The 15,330-nt window shown below is 52.7% G+C and overlaps 1 protein-coding gene across 8 annotated transcripts in view; it reads right to left on the reverse strand.

The window, feature by feature from the left end:
- The window catches only part of Jakmip1 (janus kinase and microtubule interacting protein 1), a 123,088-nt gene that overhangs the window by 25,939 nt on the left and 81,819 nt on the right, over positions 1 to 15,330 (reverse strand). For all 8 annotated transcript variants that reach the window (XM_052736082.1, XM_052736077.1, XM_052736075.1 and 5 more), the window contains exons 6-10: positions 15,112 to 15,258; positions 14,232 to 14,372; positions 12,649 to 12,708; positions 3,259 to 3,387; positions 1,897 to 2,025 (exon numbers count right to left, since the gene is read on the reverse strand). In XM_052736082.1, the coding sequence (XP_052592042.1) occupies positions 1,897 to 2,025; positions 3,259 to 3,387; positions 12,649 to 12,708; positions 14,232 to 14,372; positions 15,112 to 15,258 (606 nt within the window). The remainder of the gene's footprint in view (positions 1 to 1,896; positions 2,026 to 3,258; positions 3,388 to 12,648; positions 12,709 to 14,231; positions 14,373 to 15,111; positions 15,259 to 15,330) is intronic.

Raw genomic sequence — 15,330 nt, forward strand, 5'->3', positions numbered from 1 at the left:
CCACGAGAGTTTGGGGGCAGGAGGGTCCTGTTGCACACATGCTCACATCAAGCTACTTGAGGGCTCTGAAGTTCATCTACAACTGCACCATCGGGTGAGAACTAAGGGGTCATGGGAGGTGATGGCCTGACTCCCTCAGTATCAGACAATCAAAGGACACCACCCTCTTCTGGAATGCGCTGTACAAAACTGAAGGTCTCAGGATCCCAAGGCCAGCTCTGACAGGGTCATTGTTTTCTCATTCAGCAGGCATCCAGCTGCTGACAGCTGTTCTACTTGCTTGGCCACCTGATGGGGTTCCCTGTCACCTGCAGCAAAGACTGGAACCTAACACCTCATGGACTAGGCAAGTCATATACGTAAGGGAAGCCATGGATCAGCTGACCCCACAGCAGGAAGCAGCAGCAAAGTCTGGACAAGTGCAGGCACTAACCTATCCCTGGGAGGCACAGCCCTGGGCGGCACAGGGAAGGGGAGACCCAGATGTGCCCCGCTTTCCAGAACCCACACTTGGTGTGTTGTCCCAGTTCTACAGCCCTGGCCCTCAGGAGGTGCATCAGAAGTTCCAGGTCATCTGGAAAATCAGGAATCTGGTTTTGTTTTTTTTTTCATTCTTTCCTTTTTAAAATGTGAAACAAGGTCTCACTCTGCAGCCCAGGCTAGCTTAGAACTCACTATGTAGCCCCAGATGGCCTCCAAGAAATGGCAATATTCCTGTTTTAACCTCCGAGTGCTGGGATTACAGGTGTATGCCACCATGCCCAACATGTGTTACAAAATCTCGACTAACTGGGCAACTGGATGGCGTTAAAAGACAAAGAAATTAAGCACATAGAAAGCCTAGATGTTCACCTTCTGTGGCTCCAAAAAGGAAAGACTGGTCTTTCATTGTGGCAGAAGTGACCACATCCTCCAGGGATCTTGTTTCCTGCATGCCACCCCCATGCCACCACCTGGATCTGCTATCACCCTGAGCACTGAGTGCCAAGTTCTTTCTGGAGACAGTGGCTCCTGCCTACCCCTGCCATCTTCCTGAGACCTGCAAACCATACTGTTGTATATGCTTTTGAATACCCAAGCCCTGCCTGCACGGGGCTCCCAAGGGTGTGTCTAGAGCATTCTGAGCCACAGCAGCACTGTCCCAGCTCCCAGTTCTGTTGGGGACCATCTGGGAATCTTCGGTCAAGTTGCTGCCGTCCTGAGGCTCAGTTTCCTTCTTCAGGAAACTGGACTGCCTCGTAGGACTATGATTATGAGATGGGGACATGGGACAGCACTGGCCCCAGTGTGTACTCTCTGGTGTCTCCAGCACTCCCAGAGAGGCATGTTGTGTGACACCAAGGTGGGAGAAGGCTCAGTGGAAGTTTCCAGAAAAATTCAGCTCAGCACCATAGATGTATCACCTGAACTGAGATCACCTGCAGTGCCTGTGACTGGGGTGCTCCAAGAACCCTTGAAAGTGTTCCTTGGGGACACTGGAGGTGCGGGGGCGGGGAACCTTGGCTCTGCAGGGAGAAGGAAGGGCTGAAGCCTGAAAGGCTGGCTGAGTCTATAACTTCCTCACTCCCTAAAATTCCACTCTATTTTAATTTAGTGTGTGTGTGTGTGTGTGTGTGTGCGCGCGCGCGCGTGCGTGCATGTGTGTTTGCATACATGGAGGTCAGAGGATAACTTGCAAGAATCAATTCTCTCTCTACCATGTGGGCTCAGCAGCAAGCTCCTTTGCCGTTTCACCATCTATCTGGCCCACCCCTTCAATTCTGTAAGTGTTCTCTCTTGCAAACAGATGGTAGACGGGGAGTGAGGGTGTAGTGTCACCTCCATCAGTTCAAGATCCCAGGTCCCCTCCTGTTCCCCAGTCTCTATGCACCCCCATCAACAAAGGGACACACTTACCCGGGCCTCCCTCTCAGCATCCAGTGTCCCCCCGACTTGCTCCTGAAGCAAGGCATAGGCCCTCTGCAGGGCCTGGTACTCCCTGGTCAGCTGGCAGAACCTCAGGTCGGCCTCTTCTCTGGTTGTGGTCTTAACCAAACAACAACAAAACAAAACAAACAAAAAGTCAATCAACTCAGGACTTAGTGTGACTTCAAGAGACAGAGTCGAGACAGTAGCAAATGCCCACATCTCTCCCCAGTGTCTACAAATGCCTAGTGAGCTGGTCATGCCTGGAAGTAATCAGGACCTGAAGTAAAGGTTACTGGGAGAAAATGCCTTCTCCACTTCAGCACCTAACCCTGAGCGCTCACAGGCCTCCTGGGAGCCAGCCTGACTCCACAGCGAAGGTTCACACTGAGGAGGATGCCCCTCTGGCCACATGTCATTTCTGAGAGTTTCTGTTTTGAAGATAGACACCTGCACGTGACAGCACAAATATAGCAGAGCACCTGTGTGTGATGCCCTGTGTGGCCATGAGAGGTCGGTGCAGGGTGACCAGTGGAGCAAGTCGCTGTTGGAGGTTCATGACAGCTTGTAAAAACCAGACATCATGTCGGAGCAAAACCTTAGCCAGACACTCAGGCAGGACATGGCAACCATGGTGTTTCCAACATGGGTAGGCCCCTCCATAAGCAACTAAATTTGAGGTCAATGGGGCAACTGGGAGGAAGGTGCATCTTCCTGATGGTCCTGATGTCATTCAAGAAGGAATTCCATAGAAACGGCCAAAAGGAGTTGGAATGGATCCCAACCATGGGTCTGTGAGAGGTGGCTGCCCATAGAGCTGGGACCAGGAGATACAGGCTGGGCAATGACCTGGGACCAGGAGATACAAGCTGGGCAATGCCTAGACTCATCCAGGAAGGCGCAGGGGGCCTTCCCAGCAGGGCACATGTGACACCAGAAGGCTCCACCAGCACCTGCCACAACCAGATGGCATCACGGGTGAGGCCAGTGCATTCCCTTCTCACCAGGGCTCAGGAGACAGCCACTGAGGGATGCAGGGAGGCCAGGCAGAGGAAGCCTGGTATGGGCTGCAGTGCCAAGGGAAAGTCTGTACTAAAGCCTGGAATTTAGGCAAGTCACCAGATGTGGCCACTTCTGTCAACTATGTGTGGGGGATAAGAAACAAGCCATGTGTAATTTTAACTGCCATGGTGAACACCAAGGTCAGCATCTGGGTGTGTCCTTCGCAGTCTTAAGTCTCAAAGGAGATTGGCTCTGGGGAAGGTGCTCATTAGGTCCCCTCAAGGCAGAGAGAGGGAGGAGCCCAGGGCAATAGGAAGGTGGGAAGTCCCCAGGATATTGCTGTTTGCTTACCTCATCTACATCCTCTTCCGGAGTGGCTGGGGTCCGGTCTGTCCTGTCAGTGTTATAGGATGTCTCTGACAATGTTTCTGAGTCCACGGACTCCTCATCAAATCCAAAAAATGTCTCCACAACATGCTTCTGCAAGAGAAACAGCATTATGTCAGGAACAGAAGTCAACAGCCACCCATACATGGCCAGCCCAGGGCAGAGGGGGCTGGGGCAGGCAGTGGGGCTTAGACCTCATCTACAGCTGGTGCAGGACAGAGCGAGCCACTAGGGCAGCTGGAGATGTGGCTGGTGTGACAATGACAAGGTGGTAGGAGGTGCCACAGGCAGAGAGGGCTATGCAACTCCTAAGTTGGCCTTAAACACAGGATCCTCTGAGCCCTAAGTCCCTCTAGCATAAAAGGGGACCTCACTCACTCTAGCTAAGAGTCAGCACCCAGAGCATTCTAAGAGCTGAGTGAGATGTCTGGCCCCCAAGAGAAAGCTGATACATGGGATGCCAGGAAAAGAGCATGTGATCAGGAGACCTGAACACTGACCCCAGGGCTAAGCTGGAGAAGCAGCTTCATGGCCCATGTCCTTCCCAGGCCTGCCTCGGAGGTAATTCTTCTTAGCTTTTCATGACAGCACACTCAGAACATTGACACAATCAGAAAGAACAGTTTAAGGGCCCTGTATTCATAACCTCAGACTCAACAGTTTTTATGTCCTGTGCACCAACTACCTGAGACTCTGGCCACACCTCTCTCACTCCAAAATGTACAGGATGTGGGGCTTCACTCATTCATTTGTTCACTCACTCATTCACTTATTCAGTAATCACTGGCTGAGCAGATCCTGTGAGCCAGAGAAGGTTGAGCCTAGAGATACATGATTAAAACCAGGTGGGGTACCTGCCAGGGAAGTGCTAGCCTCAGAGGGCTACCTCCATCAACCATCGATCTCCACGTGCACCCCTGTTCCTGGCTCTAGGTACACTTCTCTTTATTCTCTTCCTAAACAACCCCCCTTTGAGAGACTTCCTCACCTTCACAGACTGCTTTCCATGACTGTGAAGAACAGCAGCCTCACTGCAGTGGTCAGCTCTGGGCTCCCAGGAACTCCCCGAGTTCCACAGCGCTCCCCAGCCCACAGAGGAGGCAGGGCACATCCCATACCCAGAGGGCATCTCCCACCCTGTAGGTTGAAGCCAACGTGTGTTTGCGATCACACACGTGCAAATATCAGAATATGGAGGTTTCGGTCACCAGTAGCAATGCCACAAGGAAGAACTTTTGACGTGGCCGAAAAGCGGCAGGGAGGGACTTCTCGGTCACCTTACACAGCTGGAGTTTCTACAGAGGCTTTACGAGGCACCTCTCAGCACTCCCCACCAGAATGTTCTTCAGATGGTTTGGGGTTTGTGTGTGACCTCTTTGAAGGGTCACAGGGCCAGCATCTGCTGGGTGTCCACCTGCCTCTATACCCAGGTAAGTCGGAAGGCAGGACGGTGTAACCGGGTTAGGTTTCATCCAGTCCAAGTGGCCTTCAGCATCCCCTTCTCCCCTCAGATAGTGAGCCCCACTCCCGCAGGCATTGGGAACTCCAGGAAGTGATGGAGTCTACACCTGCAGCTCACCTCTGCCCCAAGCTCCACATCTCTGTTGTCTTGGGCTGCTGCCTGGCCAACCTATTTGTCATAAACACTGCTAATTGCCCAGCCTCTAGAGACAGATCTATGTTTGGGCTGTGCTAATTGGTGGCCTGATGTAGTAAGGTCTCTGCTCCTCCTCCTAGGAAGATTCTAAAACATACTTCCCAAGATCAGGACACAGTGTTTGTTAGCATTCTGGAAGTGTCCGGGGCTAACAGGCCTGCTCAATTTCCTAGGGTAACCTGCTTTTGCTGGCCAGTGAGACTGCGAAATAAGTATTCAATGACAGAGTCTAATCACGAGGTTTTAACTGCTAATGTTCCCAACTCAACAGCCCAGGGTCAGGCCCAGATGGAGCCTCACAGGAGACCTGGCCACAGAGACTGGGGCTGCAGAGAACCATGGTGCACCAAGGGAAGCCAGAAGCTACTTACAGGGTGGAGCCAGCACAAACCAATAGTCCCGATGAAATCTTGCGTAATGGAAGGGAATCCATAACTATGTACAGTCCCTGCATTTCCATAGCAGCCAGGAGCCGGCTGGGTTCCGGTGCCCATCAGGCTTTCAGACACATGAGTGGGTCAGTTTGTCTCTTTTACAAGCTCCTTTTTGCTTTATTTTCTTTTTTAACTAGTGTCTCACATCGTCTAGGCTGGCCTTGAACTCCAGCCCTCCAGCCTCCACCTCCCATACGATGAGATTACAGGTGTGTGCCCACAGGCTGCCCGCAAGCCTGGGAAAGCTCCTTTGTCTAAGTGATAAGATGACAGCCAATAGAGCCGGCCGACCCATTACAGCATCACTAACACAACACAGAAGAGGAAAGCCACCTCGGTGTTTAAAGTGAACACAATGGCTATCTCCTTAAAGAGGTGGCCCACACCTGCTTCCAGAGGGTTGGGGGAGAGCCACCAGAAGTGGTGCTTCCTGCATGCTGCCAAGTGGCCTGTGTTCCTCGATTCTAAACTTCCTGGATGCTTACCTCCTGAAACTCCTGGACAGAGAAGTTCCCACAAGTCACAGATGCCAAGTACACTGACTATGAATCGGGCTAGCCCCTCTAGACGTTCACCCTCCTCACAACACTGGGCAGTCTAGCCAATGCCATTTTTATGAACAAATCCAAAGTCTAGAATGTAATTTGGGGGGTGGGGTGCAGTTCAGTTGGTAAAGTGACTATCTAGCATGCATGCCGCTCCGGGTCAGATCTCCAGCACAGTGTGGTGTGGGGTTAATGGCTGTGGGGTGCTGGCAGCTGTGAGTTAACAGACACATAGCACATGATGGAGGCAGAGACTGGAGGGACAGAAATTCAAGGTCATCCTCGGATCCATGGTTAAATTTGAGGCCAGCCTCAATGAGCTACATGAGACCTGTGTATATGTATATATGAGTTTGTGTGTGTGTGTGTGTGTGTGTGTGTGTGTGTGTGTGTGTGTGTGTGTGTGTGTGTGTGTAATGTAATTTTCATCAAAATGCCTTGCAGACCAAATGTTTCTTCTCCACATACACACAAGTTCATGCTTGGCAGTTAGGAGCGCTCTCTCTCTCTCTCTCTCTCTCTCTCTCTCTCTCTCTCTCTCTCTCTCTCTCTCTCTCCTCCCTCCACTGGACCCAGCATCTCATCAGCTCCTCTCAACACCTTCCCAGCATCCAGCCAGAATTGCCTGGGAGATACAGGACCTTCCAACGGTAGCCAGGAACTGCTAAGACCCTCCTCACCCCATGCATACCTTCATGCCTATAGGTCATCTCCTGGCAGCCAGAGAAGTACAGGCACACGAGGGCACAGAGACAGAGGAAGAAGGAGAAACAAAGCACAAACAGGATGGACTCCATGGCGGGGATGGTGCAGGCGCTGCTAGCCCGTGCTGGCTCCACAGGCCATCCCCAGCTTCTCTCCAGCCCCAGGAAAAGGCACACTGGCTCCTCACAGCTTCCTGAACACCGTCAGCTGCAGAAGCTGGAGGACAGGGACGCCCAAAGGTGTCCCCTTGGCAACAGCGATGCTACCTTGGAGCAGATCCCAGATGCTGGTGACAGAGCTATCAATGGAGAAGAGCTAGGTTCCAGGCCAGCCCCAGGCATTCACCAAGGAGCACAGCTTCTAAACCGGCATGTCCTCTGGGGACTTCCCTCCTAGGGCCCAGCCTCCATTATGCCCAGACCTGTTGTCAACAGTTCCAGGTCCCTGGATAACTGCAAAGCTCCTGGGCACAACAGTAGCAACAGCATCATGATGAGAGCCTTCTGCTTTGTGCCAAAGTCACAAAGGATGGGGCACCTCCTCCCTCTTCCAGCTAATCCACCACCACCCACGGGTGTCCTGGGCACACTCAGCCCACTGTTATCTCTGAAGTGCATCTCTCAGAGTTTATCTGCCTTGGCACTTACACAGCCCGTAGCAAACCACTACAGAGAGTTGGGGGGAAGCAGTGACTCCTGAGTTACAGGGGAGTCATCGGTCCCTTGCCTGGACCGAGGTCCAGGATATAGGCATATGCAGCCCTTACAGAAGTGCCACCAGGACAGGAGAAAGAGCCCCTCATCTCTCCCACACAAGGACCAGCCTTGCAGACAGGTTGGGCATCAAATGTATGACAGTTTCATGTAGTCATTGCTCTGAACCTATGGGCTTGTGGGGTGCTGTGCTGGCAGCTGTGAGTCACTGGACACACAGGACATGACGAAGCCACACAAGCTCTGGGGCAGCAGCTGGGAAGGACTGCCTAGGAACGGGCTCGACTGCAAACAACCACGGTGATAACAGGACCTTTGGCAGCTGAGAAGCAAAAATCACACGGAAAAGCAGTGGGATGTCCTAGGCAGGATGTCACACCACAGCAGCGCCTGCTCCAGAGATGCCCAACATTCCTCTGGTCCTGCCTTCCACAAGCAGCAGATTTAGTCTTTGGGCACTGGCTTAGGTTTGGATGACTGCTAGGTGTGCTGTGGACTCAGGACTCATGAGTCAGAAGGATCTGCCAGACAGCAGGCATGCACTTACTGTCAGCAGTAAGACAAGGTCCCTAGAGGGGAGGGGACTTAGACTGACGCGTGGCCAAGCAGACTCCACAGCCTTTCTGGACAACACCAGAGACTGACACTGGCTCAAAGGCTGGACCGTGGACTAGAAGGGCCCGAGCACCTGATTTAGAAGGCCAACCACAATAACCCAGTTAGCTTCAGCTATCAACCTGACACAGCCTAAAGTCGTCCGAGGGAGCCCCACTGAAGCACTGCCTTGATAGGATTGGCCTGGAGCCACGTCTGTGAGGAACAGTCTTGTTGACGGAGGTGGGAGGGCACAGTGCCATTCCCCTATCAAGTCCTGAGCTGTTGAAGAAAGCTAGCTGATGAGCACAAGCCAGAGAGCCAGCCAGGAATTAGCAGTCCTCCGTGGTCTCTGCTTCAGTTTCTGCTCAGATGCCTGCCCTGAGTTTCTGCCCTTGATGATGGACGGTAACCTAGAAACTGAAATAAGCCCCTTCCTCCCCAGTCACGGTGTTTGTTATAGCAACAGAAATCAAACTAGAGCGCGCAGCAAGGCTACTGTTCAACGACAAAGAGGGGAGGAGACGCTGTCATTCCTTGACCACCTACTAAGATCAGGCCCAGAACCAGGACCTCCACTGTGATTTCCTGAATGTGATTTCATTTTGAGAACCAGGAAGCGGGTTCTGGGAGCTTAACTCCCTTGCTTCAGTCAGGCACTGGGGCTGACTCCTCAGGGCTCCAGGCCTCAGTGTCTCAGAAACATCCGAGATCCCCAACCCCACTTACACCCATATTCTCAGAGCTCTGCTAGGGTTTAATTCACCTGCCTATGGAACAGCAGTTACTGACGGCCTGCAGCCCAGCTCGCCATCCCATGAGGCCTCGCTGCTGCCAGACCCCTGCAGAGAAAGGTCCCTAGACTTCAAACAGGGCCCAGTGAACCACCTAGGGTCCTCCCCGACCCTGCCCTGCATCCCTCACCAGGGACTAATATTAGCCTGCACTAAGTTAGCAGAAGGTATAGAGAGTCGGCACAGTCTTGCTCCAAAGGGAATCCCATGGGGGTGGGGAGATCCTGGGCACCCCTAGGTGACACTAACACAGCGCTTAGGACTGTGGAAGCCATTCAAATGTGAAGGCCACCGCTGGGACACTGCCCTGTGTCTATTACCTGCACATCAGGTATGCTGTGCTGGAGAGGCGTTCTCCTTCCTAAAGTGTGATGGTCAGTCTTACTGTCCATCTGAATGGACTGAGGAACACTCAGGAAGATTAGTCAAGTACACCTCCAGAGACTATCAGACCACAGCCACCAGACGTCCCAGGCTTTGAATAGAAACTCAGAGGTGGGGCCTGGCTGGAGGAAGTGGGTCACTAAGGGGGTGTCTCTGGAAACTGTATCTGCCCTGGCTCCTTCCTGTGTGCCTTTTCTCTGCTTCCTGCCCAGCGTGTGAGCAGCTTGCACCACATGCTCCTGCAACCATGATGCTCTGGCTCACCAGGGGCCCAGAATCAACAGAGTCAGCATGATTGACAGCACCTTCAGAAGCCGTGAGCCCACACAAGTCCTTCTTCCCTTAAGTTGTTTCTGGCAGATATTTGGTCTCCATGGTAACCAGAATAACTAATACAGGGGTCACCTCAGAGTCCATGGGGGTTCCAAGGGTCTGGGTGTCAGGGGTCAAGAGCAGGGACGGAACTGTGAGGCTTCTGGGAAATGACATAACTATCAATGAGTTCATTCAAATGGTCTGTGAAGTTGGAGAACCTGGCAAAGGGGCATGGGCCCCGGATACACAATGTACAGAGTAAAGGAGGCCACTTACAGGGACAAAGAAACCACGAGTGCTTCAGCCTGTGGGAGGAGACAGGGATGGACCTGAAGGGCAGTACAGGACCAGGGCAAGCACAGGTCCGGCATTCCTATCTGAGATGCTTGGGCACCCAAGTCTGAGTTTTTCTGAATGGCAGAAATTTTTATAGACTTTATCAGTTAAGTATCCCTAACCCTGAATCCAAAGTCAACATTTTTTGGAATTGATTCTGAAAACGTTTTAAATTTCAAAATCAGAGTTTGGGACCAAAGCTTCACAGCCTATGTAGGCTTGAAATAGTCAGTCATGCCTCAGCAATGAGTTTCTGGGGGAACCTTAAATCATGGAGTTTTTAGTGTCAAGCCTGTTCAGCAAACCACACAGCCACCCACTCTCAGTATTTTAACTCCTGTGTCTGGGTGGAACAAAGCTCACACACTTTATAGACAGGTTTGCAAACCAACACAATCTTCTTTCCAGCAGCAGGGGGCGCTTTCTCCCCATTCGGCCAGGGTTCCAAACACCGAGGAGGCATCAGCTAGAATCACCCAGACTTTCTGTGCGAAAGGACTTTACTTCATCGACATCTACAGAAACAAAATGTCCCCCAGAAGGGGAAATGGTGGGCAAAGAGCTGTACAGTCACCAAAGGCAATGCGCAGCAGTCAGTGGAACCAGCTGAAAGCTGTAGTGTGAGGTCATCAGGCGGCAGAAACAGGTACAGCGGCCGCATTATTCCTAACCACAGGAGGGAGGGAGTGAGCTCACAGCTGCACGATGCTGAACAAGTTTACAGCCCCCACACTCAGCGGATTATGTGGTCGGAAACATTCATGTTTACGATGGCAATGCATGATGCTGATGAGCATTTCTAGTATAATGTTGAGTGAGAATGCAGTTAAGTCCCAGCCAAGCGTAGGACAGACCCTTGCCCTGGGGAGGTGCCATGGGTCCGTCACTTTATTTCCAGCTTTTCTAGGATGTGGTAAACACGGCTGTGAACGTAAACAAGCTGTGCTGGACCACTTCCGAGTTCTTTTTTCCGTGTGTGTGTGTGTGTGTGTGTGTGTGTGTGTGTGTGTGTGTGTGTGTGTGTGTGTGTGTGTTTTGTTTTAGTGATGGTCTTTGGCTGAGCTGGCTTGAAACTTGCTGTGTAGACCAAATTGGTCTCAAACTGCCTCCAGAGTGCTGGGATTAAAGGTGTGCACCACCATCCCAGTCTTCCAGGCTTGTGAGACCATCACACAGACACCTGCCCCTGACTCGGCTCAGCCCACTGGAGACAGCCAAGCCCTAGAGATCCAGGGAGTTGGAGGTTCAGCTTCATCAGCCCACCGCTCTCCTTTGACAGTCCACTGTCTCTACATCTGTCTCTATAACTGAAAGAGACAAGATGGCTGTGGGCATGAAATGAGACGGTGGTGTGGCCGCTATTAATCCAAGCACCCAATGAGCTCAGACACTGATCTCCATGCCACCACAGGCTACCTGTGGGCAAGATGTGGCTCAGAGACCCATTTGACATGCTCTCCAGTAGTTTTGACATGAAAAATTCTTGGATTTTATCCAAAGGTGTCACGACTAAATCGTGTCCCCTCAAAAGATTTGAAGCACCAGCTGTGCTGCTGCAGAGTGTGAATTCACTTGGTCACTGCAAGGATAACTATTGAAGAGGTCACACTGAGGCAGGGGAGGCTCTGAACCCAATATGACTGGTCTCCTTAAAGAGGATGTCATTGTGACCGGCAGGGTCACAAAGGCAACTGTGAACCGCATAGTGCAAGGCACACCCGCTGTCACCAGACCAATTCAGAGCTGAAAGGAAATGGGCAAGGGAGACCTCCAGGTGCCAGAGGGAAGAAGCATGGCCTCATTAGGCCCCTGAGGCCAGGCTTCTGGCCTCTTGAATTATGAGACAGTAACCTTCTGTCATTCCAAGGGACCCATTTTTGTGGGACTTTGTTCAGATAGTCCTAGGGAAAAAAAATAAGTAAGGATTTACACCTCCCTTGCCTCTTTGCTTATTGAGTGTAGCCCAGGCTGGCCTCAAACGCATCAGCTAGCTGAGGCTAGCTTTGAACTCTAGATCTTCCCACTTCCGCCCCTCCAGTGCTGGGGTTACAGCTGTGCTCCATCACACTGAGGTGCAGACTTACACTTCCCTTGAAACAGTGGAATGCCTAACACCATGGGCCCACCTTGTGCCAACCAGTATTCTGGGTCAGATGAGACAGCGTCCCCACCACTCCCGACTGTCACCTTGACTCCACCAGGAAGCGAGTCCTTGCCCACTTGCCTTCACACCTACACGGTTTTCCTTACATGAAAGTACTTCTCTACAACCATCTCTCTATCAGCAGATGAAGCTGGCAGGTGCCAGTTCGGGAAGGGGCAGACCCACCTCAGACAGGTGGGCAAGGTGAGTGACACACAAACCATACCCTTCTTCTAACCCCCCCCCCCCCAGGAGGGTCTCTAAGTCTCCCCAGCCAGCTCTGTTCCCCCTTGCCAGGACACCTAGACTGCCCCTGGGAGAGAGCACACTGACGTTTTACAAAAAGAACGCCATTCTGCATCAGTCACTGAAGCTGTCAAGTTCCCAGAGCATGCTCTTAGGTGGCATAAAACAGGGTCAAATATCCTTTAAACCCTTCAGAAGGCCTAGATATTTATGCTTTTAATTTTGGACGCACATAACCTAAGGTCCAAACACAGAATTCCATTAGTAAGTTTTCCATGAATAAATTACCATATCTGGGTCACATTACTGTGCCGTAACGTATGTAGCCTTGAGACAGCCACAAGAACCTTTCTTTCAACAGCCAACACCCAACCCTGTCACACTCCATCATGTCTCCACCTCTGGGACTGGGACGGACCCTGTAACCCTCCCCTGCTCTAAGACTGGCCTGCCCTAAAGATCCCCGACAGGGGCTATGGCAGGCTCACCTTGGGGGGCTTCAGGCTCTTCCCTCGATGCCTCTTGGAACGTAGCAGGCGCTCTCTTTCCTGCAAGGAAGCACACCCACCCATCAGCACTTGCAGCCAGGTCCCCGCTCCACCAAACCACACAGTTAAGTCTCCGAGGTTCAGTACACAGAACTACCTGCGTGGGCCAGTTCACACCCTAGGCACCAAATTCAGAGTCTGGTGACATCACTTCTCAGCCTTTTGGCTGAGATCAAGTGGAGAGTCTGGTGACAAGACATTTACTCAGGCCCTTGTCTGGGTGCAGATCTCCCAGGAAAACATCCACCTTGATGGGCCACCCCATCATAGGCAAACCTGGACCATTCTTTGGGTCGAGAGGCTGCAAAGCCTAAGCAGTGTGGCCTCAGAGTGGTCCTGCTGGCCTTGGCAGGGTCCACAGCAGTGTGTGATGCCTGTGACTTTGGGCTTGGACGGAGCTGGGCTAGCATCCCCCACAACCCTGCTACTGGCCAGGTGACCATGTTATTTTCTCTGGTTGTTTCTTCCTTGCTGTGCTGTGGGGGACTAAGAGGTGTCCTGCAGCACTGCTTAGTGGGCATCCTCTGCAGAAAGGGCCCCTATGAGGTAGGGGTGGGAGAGCTTCGGGTGCCACTGTCCCCTGATGGGTCCAGGGCCTCTGCTCTCAGCACACCCTCTTTTCCCTCCAGCAGGACAAAGTTGGGACTCAGCCTCGGCCGAACCATCCACCCCTCAGATCCCGGCAGCCTAGTCATTAGGTCCCCTAGCCCTGCTGTAGCTTGTCATTTTTTCTTTCCACTCACTGTCTCTTTATCCAATGTGTCTTGTCATCCTTAGCTGTATTATGTTAGCTGGGTAATGAAGCAAAGATGGATGGCTATACGGATAGTGGAAGGAAGAACGGAAGGGAGACGGGGGAAAGGCGGGGGAGGGAAGAGAGGACAGAGAAAGGAAACGGCTTCTCATAAAACCCTTCCTAGGATAAGGTCATGGCTTCCCACCCTTCAGAGTCCTGTGGACGGAGCCTTCATGTACACACAGGTCTCGTGAGTCGTGTCCACTCTGCTTCTGAGATCTGGCTAGGCCTACTGCGGGTGTGCCTGACTGCACTGCTGAGCGCCATTTTCTGGATACCACACCCCCTCTCTACTGTAGGCTCGCTCCCCTCTCCTTTCAACATAACCAGCCCTGAACAGTCACAAAGCCCCCCCCCCCCCACACACACACACACAGCCTTAGCTCATCCTTCAAACTCTGGTCTGACAACCAAGTTCAGATTCGCAGACTCAAACTCCTGGTATGCAATAGCTATACTCAAAAAGAAGTAGAAGTTAATAATAACTCAAAGGCCCCTCAGAACAGATCCAGGCTGCCTCTTCACCACCACGGCAAGCCAGGAGCCCATTGAAAAGCAGGTTGCCATGGAAACCATTCCCAGGTAGCACTGATCTCATTTCAACCAAGCTGAGGCTGCTATCCGGAGCATCACAGGGGACCCAGCTCCTGAAGCTGGGCTGTCAGGGCCCACTCCTATCCTGATGCTCCATCTTGACTCCGCCTCCTGGCTGAGAGTGACAACGTACCAATGAGAGGTCATCGATGACATGCTGCTGTTCCAGCACCTGCAGCCTCAGGAACTCAATCTCCTGCTCATCCCTGGTCAGACTGAGGTCATTCAGGGACGTGTGTCGCTTTAGTGAGGCCTGGGCAGACAGCTTTTCTTTCTGCAGCCAGAAGGAAAGAGGGCGCTGAGATATTCTCTAGTGTGAAGGACAGCACTGCTGTGGGTACTCAGGGGTCGGGGTGATAGACAACGGGTCCCAAGATGGGAAATACACAGCTGTAGGCCAAGGACAAGCCAGAGGTGTGGCCAATGGTGCTCACTGGGTGGGGGGGGGGTTGCGGGCAGGCCATGGGGCAGAGGATGTCCTGAGTGAGTCTTGAAAGCTAGAAGGCAAGACAGGCAAGGGGGGAGGGTGAAGACTCCCCACCACAGACTGCCCACACTCACACCTGGGACCCAGTCTTCTAAGCTGTGAAATGGGCCCTCCAGTCAATGAACCTGAAGGCATCTTATAACCACCCAGACAACAGACACCAGTCATTTCTGGCGGAGGAAAACCCTGCCCCCATGCACAGCCCCGACAGCTCCTCTGCTCCCAGAGGAACCCATGAGGCATGAGGCAGTCGCGGACTATAGCCCATCCAGTGGATAAGTCTGCCCTATTGGTTCTGCCCTTCCCTCCCCTGGGGCAACTGAGAAATTGAAGAACTGGAGAAACGGAGGGGGCGAGGCAGACATTCTGGCAGTACACACGTAGAGATGTGGAGAGGAGCAAGGCCAGCAGCCGGGGACTGATCCCCCTGCTGCGGCGTCCTGGGGGTGGGGGGGGGTGGGGATCATGGACCCTCATAGAGTGTGGCCAGGGGCGGGAAGCTGGCGGGTTCCATGCTGGGCCTCACCATCTCCACGTTCTCCCGCGTGAGGCTCTTGAGCTTCTCCTCCATCCTCTGGATACTGTGCAGCAGGTCCTCATTCTTCTTGTTCATCCGCTTGTTCTTCTCCACCAGCGGCTTCAGCTGCACCTCCGTCTCCCGAGAGCGCTTCAGCTGCAGTGGACACAGATACGGGTCAGGGGGCTGGATGGCCCCGTGGGTGGCCATGCTCCACCAGCAGAGCTT

This window comes from Peromyscus californicus, unplaced genomic scaffold, assembly GCF_007827085.1.
Source record: "Peromyscus californicus insignis strain IS unplaced genomic scaffold, ASM782708v3 Scaffold_13__1_contigs__length_99412109, whole genome shotgun sequence".
Lineage (NCBI taxonomy): Eukaryota > Metazoa > Chordata > Mammalia > Rodentia > Cricetidae > Peromyscus > Peromyscus californicus.